We start from the raw sequence: 15,190 nt of genomic DNA, 5'->3' as shown, positions 1-15,190 counted from the left end.
TTCAAAGCTTTATGAATAGTGTAAATGAATTATATGCTAAGTTAGAGGTTGTATGGGATTTGTATATAAAAATTGAAATATTGCATTTTTAACTTTTTATAAGACAATAGTCTCAGTGAAAAGTTAGAATTATTTTGCGGATAGAGGAGTGGGCTTTTTGGTCATCTTACCAAGGCAGGTAACTTTTCTAAGTTTCCTTCTGAAACTACTTGCTTAGAACATCAGTAAATCACATTTAATGAACAAAAAGTGGTAATATGTAATAACTTGGATACTGTACCGTATTTAAAAGTTCAGTTGAAAGACACAGAGTTTTCAGTATTGGGCAATGCATTCAGTGACTTCATCTCTGAAGTTTTTCCTGTGTACACATATGTGAACTGAAATAACTAAGGACCTGGAGGACCTGGAAAACTAAAATGCCAATGGAAATATACACTATTTGCAATTGGACTATCAAAAAAAATTGTTGGTAGTTGCAGAAAACTTACTTTAAAAAATCCATTTTGCATCACATGACACTGTAGAAAGTACTTTATTGACAAGGTAATTTGCAGGGAGGGTAGACAACCCAAATTATAGTCTTTATTCTTGTATTACATTAAGATTGTATGGAAAGATCTGCATATTCATAAACCAAAGTAGAAATATGGAGTTTACATTTGAAATTATATGTGCAGTTGGAAGTTACTTTGGGTTATATCCTTCCATGCCACTGGAAATTTTAATAGTTCTCTCTTGTTACGTTGGCTCCATGAGCTGCTAATTCATTAATAAGAACCTCCCATTATCCCTTCTTTAGAGTTAAATCCTGAATATTAAAATTGCTGATAATTTTGTTGTTAATAAGCTTTATATGCTATGGCATCAATTGTAAACTGAGAACTATTTGCATTGGTTTACTTTAATACACTGTGACAGTGAAATCTACTCCTGCTTAGGATGTTTTGTATTCTAAATTATTTAAGAGTTGATCACATATTATGAAATTTTACAGTCTATGTATGTAGCTTATATAATCACATAAGTGTTACCTATTATGACAGGGTGTGTGGTCAACAACTGCACAACTTCATGCATCATCTGGCATCATGAAACTAATGGTCTTTCTATCTGAAAGTACTTTAAAGAACTTGAAGATACACTGTATTGGATACAAGTATTGGTTTTCTGTAGATGTTCTAGTTATTAATTTGTGAAGTCACTGGAAAACTTTTCATTAAATAGTGGGTTTGTTCCAAATAAGTAATTTTTATGGAACTTTAAAATTACATTATTATGATACTGAATTACTATAAAAATCTAGTGTTTCTATTTTCAGTATGCAAAGCAAGGAATTTTCAAGTTGTTCTCACCAGGAGAGATTAGCAGGATGAAGGAATTCCTCCCAAATTGGTTCCTTCCATATGCTTTTTCACTTGGGGCTCTCGAGTACAGAATGATTGGAACTGTAGTTTCCAATTAGCTTTTGTGCTACAACATCTGCATGAAAATACTTGCATAAAATTTGTCTAGAAATTTGTGACACAATTTTTAGCGTGTTTCTTGATCATTTTATGTCACTAAAAGCAAAATTGCCAAATTACCTTAATTTTTTTTCCTGTTGTATTTAAATTTTCATTAATTTAGGTTCCAATCAGGTGTAGTATGGCTTAGTAATCTGTATGTGAAGTAAGAATATTCTGAAGGTTTTCTTCTTTCCCCCCTCCATAGGATATGGCCCTTGTTGCTCCTGAAGCGCCTTCAGAACAAGCTAGAAGGGTTTTCCAGACATATGACCCTGAGGGTAAGGGCTGTACTTCTTGCTGAAATAAGATTTTTAATAGAAATGTACTCATTAAGAGAGGAATGAAATGCTGAGTACTTAAGAAATGTCCAATACAGTAGTCAGTCTATAAGTGACATTGAGCACCCTGGTCTAGTGGAAGGTGCCCATGGCAGGGGGTTGGAACTAAATGATCTTTAAGGTCCCTTCCAGCCCAAACCATTCCATGATACTATGAAGAAATTCTCTGAGACTTCTGAAGTAAGGGAAGTTGTGCAATAGGAATTAGAGTTCTTAAACATACATTTTTTTAACCTTGTAATGTTCTTTGTAATTAGCATAAAGTTAAATATAATTTGATTTCTCCTTCATTACACTTTCATAACACAACTGATCTGATGTGATTCATTCTTCATGAGATTTTGTTCTTGAATGTGTATAACATACACTGAGAATTTTCTCATGGTTTGGAAAACAGAGGATATCTGACATTCAGGTACTATTTTATCTAATCAAAAGGGGAAAAATGTACAGTTATTATCCCTAGGTATTTAGTGGAGGTGAAGATTACTATACAAGATTGAATTCTTAGCAAGTATTAAGCTTCTAAGTGTATGAATGATAAACCCACAGTTTCTGTATTGCACTCTGTTGGGTCAAATACAGTGGGAGAGAAGTGTTTGAAAACTCTGTTCCCTCTAGAACCCCACCGTTTGGTTGCAAGTTTTACAGATGTAAATGTAATATGTAGCGTCTGTATTTTTGAGTGAAATTTTTACTCCTGGAAAGCATTTTGTTTCTTTTCCTCACAAGAATCTTTGCTGTTTCTTCAGATAATGGTTTTATACCAGACACTCTGTTAGAAGATGTAATGAAGGCTCTGGACCTTGTTTCAGATCCTGAATAGTAAGTATAATAAAATTTAAATATACAGAAATATCAATTAACCACATTAATTATAATATAGGCCTTTTTTCTGGATTCAGTTAACCGTATATTTATTATCATTTCAGGGTTGTTTGGTGTTTTTTTTTTTCATAACTCAGATTTTTTCTTCCTATCTTGCATTCTGGGAACAGAATGTTATTTTGAAGTGTTTAAGTCAGCTTTAAATTAAATGGGAGGAATGAAAATTAAGATATCTCTAACTTTGGTAGAGATAACTAGAAGCCAAAAAACCCTCAGACCTGTTGCATTACTATATATTGAGGAGATAGTCATGAATGTATTTCTGTATGTTAAAAAGGGTGAAACTGTGTGACAGGAGAGCCAAACAATCAAGGTATTCAGAGGCAGATTTGCATTATATTACCGTTGGATCTATCTACAGCGTTTGTAGCTGAAACTGTTTCAGTTACACTTCGGTTTCCACCACCATTCAGGACCTTGTGGTGTTTATAATTGTAATTTGTTTCCAGAAATGACACATTGATTCCTAGGATTAGAGTTAAAACTCTCAAATTAAAAAGGTAACTTGTTTTGAATCTAATGTGGACAGACAGGACTAACATTAGGTAACAACAGCTGTCTTTTGGTGTCAAAACTTACCATGTTTTGCCACTAAATGCTTAACTCAGAAAGATGAGTTAGGTACTTGAACTTTCTTACTGCTACAAATGATGCTTCTGCCCTTTTGTAAACAGGTGGCCTAGTTTAGTTGGGACTAAACGGGTTGTTCTGCAGAATGGCTGTGGTGGAGACTGCAAGTTTACTTCACACAGCCATCTGAAATGTGATTGAGGCCGTTTTCTCTCCTTTCAAATGTTAAAGTATAATGAAGTTTACTGAGCTGTTCTCTGGAGAATAGAAGTGAAAATAGAAATAAAGAGATACCATGAAACTAAACCATAGTTTCATGGTAACAATAAGTGGTGAAATCTGCAGAAGATATTTTTTTAAAGGGAGGGAAAGAAAAAAGACATAGTTTAATAGGTCTGAAAAGCTTTCTTTTGGCCTTTTTGTTCAGCTGTCTCAATAAATCTTCAGAAAACCTCTTTCCTCATTTAGCATTGTTTCCACTTGGCTGTGTGGCTTTTAGGTTATTTGTGGCATAGACCTGTCCTATTTTATTGTGCATAGTACATCAAATATAAATTGACATAGGAAGACTCAGTCATAATATTGATACTTGATATGAATATAGCTATATTGAAAAGCCATGGTCAAACCATGAAATATGCAGCCTTGAATCATCTCCTCTCAAATAAATATATTGCCTAATATTACTGTCTGGAGGACCTGCTCTGTTCTGGTCCTGGATGTCCTATCTATTTAATGTGGAACACAAGTATAAATCACACATTTCAAATTCCATATAGGCTTTTCTGTTTGGTTTTTGGTTTTTTTTTTGTTTTAAAGTAAAATTAAAGGCCTTGCCTCTAAGTATACTGTTTACATTTCTGTTAGTCTAATTCAAGGTGTTAAGCTTCTCAGAATCTCAGGATGTATATGGTCAGACCTGCTTAGAGTTTTAGAACTATAAAGGAGAAAACTCTGTAGAACAGATGTGAATTAGAAGGGTGGATTATTCAATACTGAATACCATTGCATGGGATTTTAGTAAAATTTTCTAGTCTTCTAGTAATTAATCTGAGAATCCAGATGTCTCGTTTTGCCTTTTTGTTTCTAAAAATCATTTGATGCTCTTCAGGGCACCGATTTCAGTACATCTATCAATCTAGGTTTAGCTTGTTTAAAACATTTTACCCTGTCTCTGTATTTGACCAGTAGTGGAGGCTTTTGTCCCCACGCACTTCCCAGCCAGGAGAGTACAAAGGCCATCGGTATCATCACCCCAACATCCATAACCTGTTTGGTTCAGGTGCCTGAGGAGACCGAGGCACAAACACGTGTGTTTGTAGCTCTGCTGCAATACCAGTAGCGCTGAACAGCATCAGCCATTTGCTGAATGAAAAAGCCTCAGCTGAAACGTATCACAGTCAAAGTTTATTAAATCTTCCCTCCTGCCTAATTGATTGAATTTTGTACACTGACCACACTTAAAAACTTAAAATGGCTCTGTATTTTTAAACAGTTCTTGTATTTCATCAGTGAGTATATAGCTTGCTTTAATTTTATTACATGATTTTAAGTGCATTTTCAAAATGAACTGCCATGGTTCTGTTTACAAACACAAATGTTTTTACAACTGTTACAGCATTTGAAGAATTTGAGCAGGTTTCAAACAGGCACTGAAACATCCAAAATTTTGTACTTTGAGAGCAGTGAGAATGAGGAATAGAAGGATTGAAGTCCAGTATCTTGCAAATCCTCAGTTGCAGTTTCGCTTGAGTAGTAAATTTTTTTAAGATATTAAATTAACAGTTTATAGGATATCACGTTCAGTTTTATGGATTTTAAAATTCCTCTTCCAAGGACCCTAACAGAGCCACTCTCTTAAGATTTGCATAATGTATTCTATGTGTATTGAGGGAGAAACAAAAATAAGGCAAATCATTTACTAGTAGTGCTGTGGTAGGACCAAGAAAGGAAGTTACTTGAAAATGAAGACACGTAAGTGGTTGTCTAAAGGATAAAATACTTCCACACAACAATCAAAAAGACCTTAGAAATTATACCTTCTGCCTGCAATCCCCAGCAAAAGGCACCTTTTGGCAGTTAGAGACCTAGGTGGTAAAAGAGGGATCTATGAGAAGCTAAATGTGTCCTCTGAAAGGAAGATGTAGTACCTACATGGAAAAAATAGGGAAGAATCTAGATTTATGAAATGTTAAATGTAAAATACAAAGTAAAGCAGAGCTAAAAATCTTCTGAAGACTAATCTGCAAAGTTATAAAATAATAAATTTATAAAAACTAATAGTATTCAAATGAGTCAATCAGAACCAGGAGACTTGCAAGAAGTCTGTAGTTTGGATAGATGATCCCCAGTGTGTAAAAGTATTCCAAAATAGTTATTCAAGTCTAGTGAGTTCTTCATATTCCCCGGGGAAGATGATAGGGAGCATCCTGAAGAATCCTAGGGAGCATCCTGAATTCTTCTCCTAACTATTTTAGGTTACATACGACTGTGAACTCTGCTGGTACCAAACAGTATCAGAATAAGAAGTGACAAATGGAGAATAGCACTTAGAAAAAGATTAAAAGGCCAGTCTGGGGAAAATTCACATGTAAATATTTCATGTGTAAACATGGAATAGGAAGTAAGTTTTTTTTTGTAGATAAAGAATTAATCAAAGAAAAAAATAACAATTTTTCATAGTGGTGGGAGATCATTAGAGGAATTTTACGGGACTTTGTGTTACATCTGTGAAGTTTATTGTGGCACCAGTGAGGATATGGCAGTAGGGATTTGTATAATAGTTTGCTGCTGATACAAAAGTGTTCAAGATGTTAAAAAAAATATACAGGAGAGCAGTAGAAGTTACTAGAAGGTACAGTAACAGAGAAGTCTCGCTACAGTAAATGTAAATTGTTTTATCCCCCGAGCAACAATCTTGATTTTACATACGCATTGTTGGCCTGTGAACTAGATATTACTGGTCAGGAAACAGATCTTAGGTTTAAACTGATTGTGATAGACAGACATATGGAGTAGGATTTCTAGGAATTATGCCATTATATACATGCCTGACATTTCACTCCATCTTAAAAAAAGAATATTGTAGATGAGTATCAGGAAGGCAACAAGGCTTATTGAACGTACAGAGTGCCATTAGTACAAGGAGAAACAAGGAGTACATTAGGACTGTTTGACCTGGAAAAGGTAGACAACCATTGGCACAGTAAATAGGGAATGATTGTTACTTGCTTCACACAATACAAAAAAAGAGGTGTCAAACTGAATTATCAGGTGACAGCTTCAAAACAGAGAAGATACTTATTTCCATAATCTACAGCTCAATTTCAATTTTCTGAGTGGAGTTTAGTAGGTACCAGAAGTATATATGGGTTCATAGCCAATTAGGCACATGCATGGAAAGAAAAATATATATCTTTGTGTTTTAGATACTGCCTGTCACTGAAGATGTCTTTGAGCAGCAGACTGCTGGAAATGGGGAGGGTAAACTAAGGATGTATGTTTGCCCTGTTGTACTCTTGTCGTAAGCACCCACTACTGACCAGGGTCAGGAACAGGACACTGGGCAAGGCGCTCTGTTGGTTTGACCCAGGGAGGACGTTCTTGTGTACGGTACAACCTGTAACTTAGGCAAAAAGGCCATGTAGATGCAAATAGATGTGATCTCATGCCTGTAGAAATATATTGCTTAAATAGAAATATAGAGTTATAATTGATATTCATTTGTAGGGACCTGGAATTATGCCATAGTTGTGTAGTAAGGCTTTGGGATTAATATTGTTAGTATTTCCATTGTTTGTTGGTTCTGACTTCTTTGATATCAAGTATGCGATGTAAATATGAAATGTATCTGGTAAATTTGAATTTATTTCAGTGTTCTTAGAAAATCTTGGAAGCTTTTCAAATCTCTATTTAAAAACAGGTTGTTTGGCAGTTACAGAGCTGTTTTTGAAAGATGACTGGTTTTTGTATCTTTAAAGAATGCTTACAAGACAGCAAAATGCCTTTTGGGCTGTAAACCTTGTTTTAGATTATATGGGTTTCAAATTATTTTACCAAATATGGTGGTCCTTCAGAATTATCACTTATTTAATTTAAAACAACAGATTACTTTTATTTAAAAATAACCATGTTTTGGCAACTTGCATGCCATTCTGGTGCAGTTGTCACTTACGATTAAAAATAGAATAGTATTGCTATACTTGGCAGTAAGTACTGTGGTAGCACAGCATAACTTAGTCATGCAAGATAAAAGTGTCTTACTCATACTTTTATATTCAATGTTTTTGTCTTAGTGTAAACCTCATGAAGACCAAATTAGACCCAGAAGGACTGGGCATCATATTGCTGGGTCCCTTTCTGCAAGAATTTTTCCCTGAGCAGGTAATCAATATAGTTTTATTGCTGAAGAGCATTGTCTATTCTGTTTGTCTTTGAGATTCATTAAACACTTTCATCAATATCACAAGAGTTATTTTTAATAAGTATTCCATTCCTTTGACACAGCTGACCAGCAAATAACTTCTGTATTACACAACAAATGGTAGACTTCTGTTTTGCATAACATGGCCATGATTTTGTCAGCTTTACACTGGAAGGAAACTCCATTATAGTGACAAGTTCTAAATTTATCTTCAAGAAATACATAATCATTTTGCATATGGAATTGAACTGGTTTCCTACTCAGAAAGTTCATCTGAGTTTGTTTTTTCTGAGAATAAGTGACCTCAATGTTTACAATAATCAATATTACAAATGTTGCTAGCAAATGGAAAAAGGTTACAAACATATTTATAACTGTTTTTATGTATGTCTCTAATAGTGTGAAGTTGGTGACAGTTTAACAAAAAGTAATGATAGACTTATGTTTAGCATATATGGAAGTCCGTATCTGCCAGGGTAATCGAAAATTATTTTCAAATTCTGTGTGTTCCATATATTCATTGAGACAGCACCACCACTGAGACACATGTGTTAACTTAGCACTGCTGTCCCAGAGGGTGGGTGAGCAGTGGAACCGGCCACTGGGGAAGTGGTTACAGCACCAAGCCTGACAGAGTTCAAGAAGGACAATGTTCTCAGGCGCATGGTGTGATTCTTGAGGTGTCCTGCACAGTGCCAGGAGTTGGACTCGATGATCCCGATGGGTCCCTTCCAACTCAGCACACTATGATTCTATTATTCCTCTTCTCCATTTGCCCTGGATCATTTTCCTACCCTTACCCTGCCTCTGTCCTGCCACAAGGAGCGTCTTTGTACAGATATGTGGTAAACCAGAAGAGGGAGCTGGTCGGAATAAGAGCTCTCTGTGCAGGTTTACAGAGACTTGTTCCATGGCCAAGCAAATGCTCCTGAGAGAAGTACTTCTTTGGAGGCTTTTGTAGCCTAACATGTCATTGAAACTATGTGACCTAATTTTTGCAACCCAGGAAATGTGAAACTAATTTTTAAATGCCTGCAGCAAGACTCTTTTTGTTGAAGGTTGTATAGCACTGTTTGGATGTAGCGTTCTATACTATGAAACAGTCTGGTCATTTAGAAGACACTAGAACTGTGCTGCCAAAGATGGTAGGGACTGAGTATATCATTAAGAGGTTATTCATCACCCAGAGGAAAAAGAAGGAGTTAGTGTTCATTTTCTCTGGACTTTTAAAATTATATCTGCATTGTATATTTGCCAGCTGTTTCTTGTTCCTTTCATTTGTTTATCCAGAAGTGGAAATATATGTACAATTAAATATAGTTTTGTTCTAAAAATTATATTACACTTGCAAATCTGGAAGACTCCACTGCTTAATTTTAGGCCTCAGATACTTAGAATGAAGTTCAGAAAGCCAAGCACATCCTCCATAATTGTGCCTAAACTGTCCACTAGCTAAGAGTTGCTGGGGCAACTCTTTACCTGCTGTGTGGTTGAGCCCCCAAGTCAATGCCTGTCTGTGAAGTGCTAATTCCCTGCTTTATGTGATTTCCCACCAGTTTTGCCTGTGCTGCTAAACTTTTGCTGACTCCAGCACAAAATATGGAAAGTGTTACTGCCTTAAGAGTACGGTTTGAACCATCAGGTGTTTCGGACTGGAACCTGCCAGTTCCCATTACTGAATGCTGAGGGCATAGATACAATATCCAGTCCTTCTGTGCTCTGTGGATCAGGTAGCAATAGCCCTTACCCATATTGACACCTTGTTCAGAATTCTTTCTGAAAGTGAAATTCTACAGAAATGAAGATTAATATCTTTCTTTAAAATACTGTGAGTAAATAGCAGATACCAGTTATAATTGGAATTGTTGTGTTCCTCTTTATACAATATTTGACCATGTAGCTAGTGCTCGGGAGATCCAGATTCAATTCCTTCTTTGTTGAGAATATTCAAACCCTTATTCTTACTCTCCTAGAAAGTACTAAACTCCACCTCAAAAGCAGGAAGGTATCTTAACTTTCCTTCTCAAAGCTGCTGGCTTAGAAGAAATTTATTCAAAGCTGTTCAGCTATTCCTGAGAGAGCAAGGTGACTCTTTACTGCTTAGGGCAGTCACCTGTAAAGGGGAATTCCTGGATTCCCCAGTAGCCCTTTTTTGGGGGGAACAATAACTGCACAAAATTCTTAATATCCAGGGGACAGGAAGTGGAAAACAGCATTTCTTTTCCTTCAGGGTGAGCATAACTTCCTCAGGGAAAAGAGTGAGTGTCCTCTTTCCTTCCCAGCAAAGCCTAATTTTACCTCTTTGAAGCCACTTCTGTAAGCAGAATTACCACTTAACCTTCCTTTTGCTACCCTCCCTCCACTGGATAACGAGTTGCTTTGAGAGACCCATACACTGATAGTTTGTGAATCATTCAAGAATAGAAAAATGAATGAGGGCTTTTTGTAATCTGATGGATGTACTGTAACCTGAGCAGATCTATTCTCATTCCAGCCTTTACTTCCATGTGCTTAAAAAAGGGATAAGCTTTTGTTTGAAGCCTGGTCCAGTAGGCATAAAAGAGATTATACTACACCTGGTTTGTGGTTCCTGGTGCAGTTAAATCCAAAGCTTTTCAGTCCTTTTAGGATTAAAGCATTAGGTCAACAACTGCAGTACATTTGCAGTTAGAACTCGGCTGAACGGGTGTCTTCAAAATTAGTTTACTCAAGCAGCCATGGGTGTAAATTACTTTTTTGCTCTCAAATGGAGGGCCAGAGATTGGATCTGGTCCTTGGTAAAAAACTTCATCGAAACAGTCGTAAATACACGTGAACATGACTACTGCATGAAAAATCAGGACAGCTTCTACATGGTCAGTACTGAAATTAAAGTTCAAAGTCGCCCTTGGGGGCATTACCCTTTGGTTTACTGACATCTGTTCTTTTTATTTCTGATGAGAAAGGTGAAATTAACAAAATTTTCAACATTACCACTGAAAAGAAACTGTACTATTTTACAGTTTCCTTGAGTCTTCCTGCTGGAACGCATCTATCTAGTTGTAAAGAGAAGAGACTTAAGGCACAATGTATACGTCCCATGAAATTAACTGTCTTCTTTCTACTAGGACTCCAGGGTTTCAGAGTCATTCACTGTTTACCATTACAATGGACTGAAGCAATCTAACTACAACGAAAAGGTAAGATTTACAATTAAACCCTAATAACAGTTGGTGTGCAAAACTGAATATAGTTACAGGCAAAATGCTCTAACTTGAAACAGACTTTTTACAAGGCTGTTATTTTGATAATTTTCTTCCAAAATGATGCATTTGGAATTGGGAACTGCTTTGTACCCTTGATGATGTTTGAACTAGTATACTTGAGCTAGCATATCACTTGGCCAGAACACATCTCTTAAGCTCTGTGTTTTTAAAGGGCACTTACCTGTCAGAAGGGAATCTGAACTGTAAGGGACAATGGAGACGTAATATACACAAAGTGCAACTTCTATAAGTAACCCTACATCTAAATTAAGATGTTTGGAATTTTCTATGAAGTATTTTAGTAGTCCAGACTTGCATCAAAAATCAGTGTTTTTTGGAACCACTTAGTGGGAGGACAAAAATTACCTATTTCACTTTCAACTTTCGTGAAAGGAGGGGTATATGTGACACACCATGACTGCTTCTAAGTTAGTTCCTGAAGCAGAATTAAGGGTAAAAGATTGTGAGGCATTATTAGACATAAGAAAAAAATTACTTCAAGTAAAAAAGACTCTTTGAGAAAATGTATATACTCAGTCTTTGGAATAGCTTTAGTTAAGTCCTTAAAATTACTCCTGTGAAATCTCCAGCAGTTTCATACCCCAAAATGTAGGCAGAAGATTAAAGGTTTTCAATTTCAAACTTCCGTTTCATAAAAAAAAAAAATATGTAAAACTTCACAGATTTGATTTTTCTAGTAAAGTGATGAAAAGAGTCACCTTATCTTAGAGTTTCTAACCAGGCTGACATAATGGGGTTTATTTTGACAGGTCATGTATGTAGAAGGCACAGCAGTTGTTATGGGATTTGAAGAACCAATGCTACAGACCGACGACACTCCTGTGAAACGCTGCTTGCAAACCAAATGGCCATATATAGAACTGCTCTGGACCACAGATCGATCTCCTTCTCTAAACTGATATGTTGCCCATAAAGAACATACTGCTGTCGGATCCTCGAATGGGGATGCAGGAGTTGGTATTTGCTTGGAAGTGGTATACTTTGTGTGGAGTTATACACTGGTATCATTGATGAATTGTAAATAATGATTACAAACACTTTTTCAGTGTTAATTGGAATATTTAATTTTTTAATCAGATTTATTTCTATTATAATAGTTTGTCTTTTTTGGCCACTGTAGTACTGTTAATGTGAGTTATCCTAAAAAAAAAAGCCTTCTTATAAAGTCTTACCATTTGCCATCTCATGAAGATTTGAAAAATTCTGATATTGCAGAATCTGCATATTAGATGTCAGATCTTCAAAACATAAAACATATTCAGCTTTCTCAGAATCATATAGGCATGTTTTATTATTTAATTTATACTAGCTTACATTACAGTACCATAATATGTGGACTAGACTGGCCTTTGCACTGGATATGTTTTAATGAGTTTAAATTTTCTGCAGTTTTTCCTAAAATCTAATTTTACCTAAAGAGCTTGCACAATGTGACATAAATATGATACATTTTTAGGAATAAGTATAATTCTAAATATTCTTTCTTGGCAGTTGTATATTACTGTGGCTTAGTTATTGGGCATGTTAAAAGTGAAGAGAAATTCTGAGAAAAAAATAGATGTATTAATATTTATTTGAATTTGTATAAAAGAAATGTAAAAACAGCAGAAAGAATTTCTTGTTCTATAAACTATTCAAACTTATAATATTGCCAAATACCTCTTAATTTGTCCAGACAGCAGTGTAAGCCAGCGTTACTGTATGTGTTAAGTGCATGAGAACATCTGGTATTACATTATTATATTCCTTTATTTATTATCAACTTCTTAGCCCTAAAATAAAATCTTTTCCTTGAATCATATATTATTTAAAGTTTGGTTTAATTGGACTTGTTTACTGCATCTCTGAGATTCTGAAAAGGGACCACAGGTTTAGAAATGTCAGCTTTCAATGTGAATACATCTCGGGGGGGTGGAAAAAAACCCACACCAAAAGGTAATTTCCTAACTTCAGAAATTACCATGACCATTATTTAATGTAAACTGACAGCAGAGTATCTTAACTTTTTTCAGATATCTTTTTCTGAAAAAAATAATTCCTTTGCAGATAACAATAATTTGAGAAGATTCCTTAATTCATCTTAGGACTTACTTTGAACACAAGTTTCCTGTCTTGTGGTGTGGGCCTGATGTGAAAAGGCTTGTGCAACAGTGGTAGTACTACTCAAAAGTATGGATAATAAATGAAGATAATCTGCTTGGCAAGTGTGAAACTTTGCTTTTCAGTAAATACTCAACTTGATAGGTATTCCCTTCAAGTGGTTTTGCACATTTAAGATAAATGTCTTTAGGCAGCGTTCTACTGATGCCTTGGAAGGTGAAAATTCACTTTTCTTGCTCTTTCTCCTGAATTCTGTTGTCTGTCTTGACCTGTGCAAGAGTATCTCACACCAGAGTTTGCACTTAATCATAGCTTGATTGTTAGAATAAACATCCTTTTTTTTCTAGTCCACTGTCAGATAAAATTTATGTGCTTTCTCACAGGAAAAAAAAAATTAGAAACCCTGGTGATGTGAGATCTGTGTATAAGCATTACTCTGGATTAAAACTTCTACTATACTCCAGAGAAATTTAGCTGATGGTGGTGTGGTATAAGACCCCTTCTTCCTGTATCCCTTTTCCTTCATACTGCTTAGTTGTTAGAGGCCTGACTTCTTATTTTTGGACTACAGTGGCTAACTAGCTAGTCTGAGCCTCTGCCAAGTGAACCTTTCTGTCCTTTCTTCCCTGATAAACAAGATGGGAGAGCTTCTACCTTTACGAAAATTCACCTTTTTCCCCTAAGAGTGTGGTTATTTAAACGACAGACACATATAATATGTTGGATAATTATGTCTGGTAATTTAGATTTGTTTTCATGGAAAAATGACCAGAAACATAAATAATTTTCAGAGGTTGATGTGCTCCAGGTACTACATATGTGTATGTGTATATAATTGCAGTTTGCAACTGAGGCCTAGTCAATAAATAAGACCAGAGCATTCTATGGGATTAAATACATGCTTTAAGTAATCAGAGCAAATTGATTGTGCTAGATATAAGAAAGCACATGAACTAAATATGCAGTTAAATTACATTTTGATTAATACTCTAGGTGAATGATTTTTTTTCATATTGCACAGTGGTTCAGTTTTAGAGGAAAGATCAGTATCTTCTGGGAAACAACTGATGTCCCAACTGGCAACATAGTACAGTTAGCAGGACGTTGGACAGGTGGTCTGGAACACTGGGTTCTTCCTCCCATGTCTCAAAGCCTTTAGAGGCAGAAAGTTGTTCAGATACATGTTGGTGGCTCTTCGCTTTAAATTCACTTTCTTAATAAAATGATGAGGGGGAAAAGAAGGGTCCTGGGGTCAACTGCTGGCTAAAAGGTAAAAGAAATTATTCCCACTTCAGTGTATACTGAGGTTCACAGTCAAGATACTCTAAATAAATTACCTAAATAAATAATGGAAAGACTACTTTCAGTGCATCATATTAGCCCAGGTGAGTTATATTTGAAGGCTGAAGGCTAACAAATACGTATGTGCTTTGTTAAAGTCTGAACTGTTCAAGGTAAGCAGCCAAATCCAAATACCCTCGTTATAGTCCACACAAAGAGCCCTTTAAAGCAGGGAATCACTTAAATACTGGCTGGGCATTTTGGTTTCTGGATAATTTTTATCCTTCAGATAGTTATAATTTCTGCTTATCTGGTCCATCTGTATGCTTTTTTATTCTCTCCTGTGAGTATGAGTTTAGGGCAAAGAAGAGATCTCTTGAAAAAAAATTTTCTACAGTCTATATGCTTTGATTGATAGAAGATGTAGTCTGCTCTCTCTAAAATTAGCTTTAATGCTTTTCACATATGAATTACTTTGCAAAGATTTTTGACTTGGGCAATGTTCACAAAGGTAAGGTTCAAAACAGAAAGCTGAATGTCTTCTGTTGGCATGTCATGCTGAATTCAGATCCCACAAGCTCCTTCTGTTTGTAGAGCATGGTCACATCCTTGTTTTATCCTCTTGCTTTGAGACAAGATAATAAGTACAAAATACTGTCTTTTTGTAATGGCACCAGCCTACAGAGACAAAACTAGGAAACAAAGAAAAGGTAAGGTTTTTTTATGGAATTTGGATACTTCAGCTTCTGTATTGCTGTGTTTTGAAGAGATTTAGAAAATTGTCATTAATTTTGATAAGATTCATCTTAAAAGCCC

General features: G+C 35.6%; 1 protein-coding gene across 6 annotated transcripts in view; it reads left to right on the top strand.

Annotated features, from left to right (window-relative positions):
• Positions 1–12,794, top strand: part of MINDY3 (MINDY lysine 48 deubiquitinase 3) — a 51,385-nt gene extending 38,591 nt beyond the window's left edge. For all 6 annotated transcript variants that reach the window (XM_051802649.1, XM_051802654.1, XM_051802651.1 and 3 more), the window contains 5 exons: positions 1,714–1,786; positions 2,599–2,671; positions 7,600–7,687; positions 10,835–10,906; positions 11,743–12,794. In XM_051802649.1, coding sequence (XP_051658609.1) covers positions 1,714–1,786; positions 2,599–2,671; positions 7,600–7,687; positions 10,835–10,906; positions 11,743–11,892 — 456 coding nt within the window. In that variant the 3' untranslated portion in view covers positions 11,893–12,794. The remainder of the gene's footprint in view (positions 1–1,713; positions 1,787–2,598; positions 2,672–7,599; positions 7,688–10,834; positions 10,907–11,742) is intronic.
• The last annotated feature ends 2,396 nt before the right edge of the window (positions 12,795–15,190 follow it).

This window comes from Manacus candei, unplaced genomic scaffold (assembly GCF_025592945.1).
Source record: "Manacus candei isolate 608988 ecotype Guabito, Panama unplaced genomic scaffold, ASM2559294v1 h1tg000056l, whole genome shotgun sequence".
NCBI classification, from domain to species: Eukaryota; Metazoa; Chordata; class Aves; order Passeriformes; family Pipridae; genus Manacus; species Manacus candei.
The sequence above is the reverse complement of the archived record's forward strand: the minus strand, read 5'-3'. Positions and strand labels throughout refer to the sequence as shown.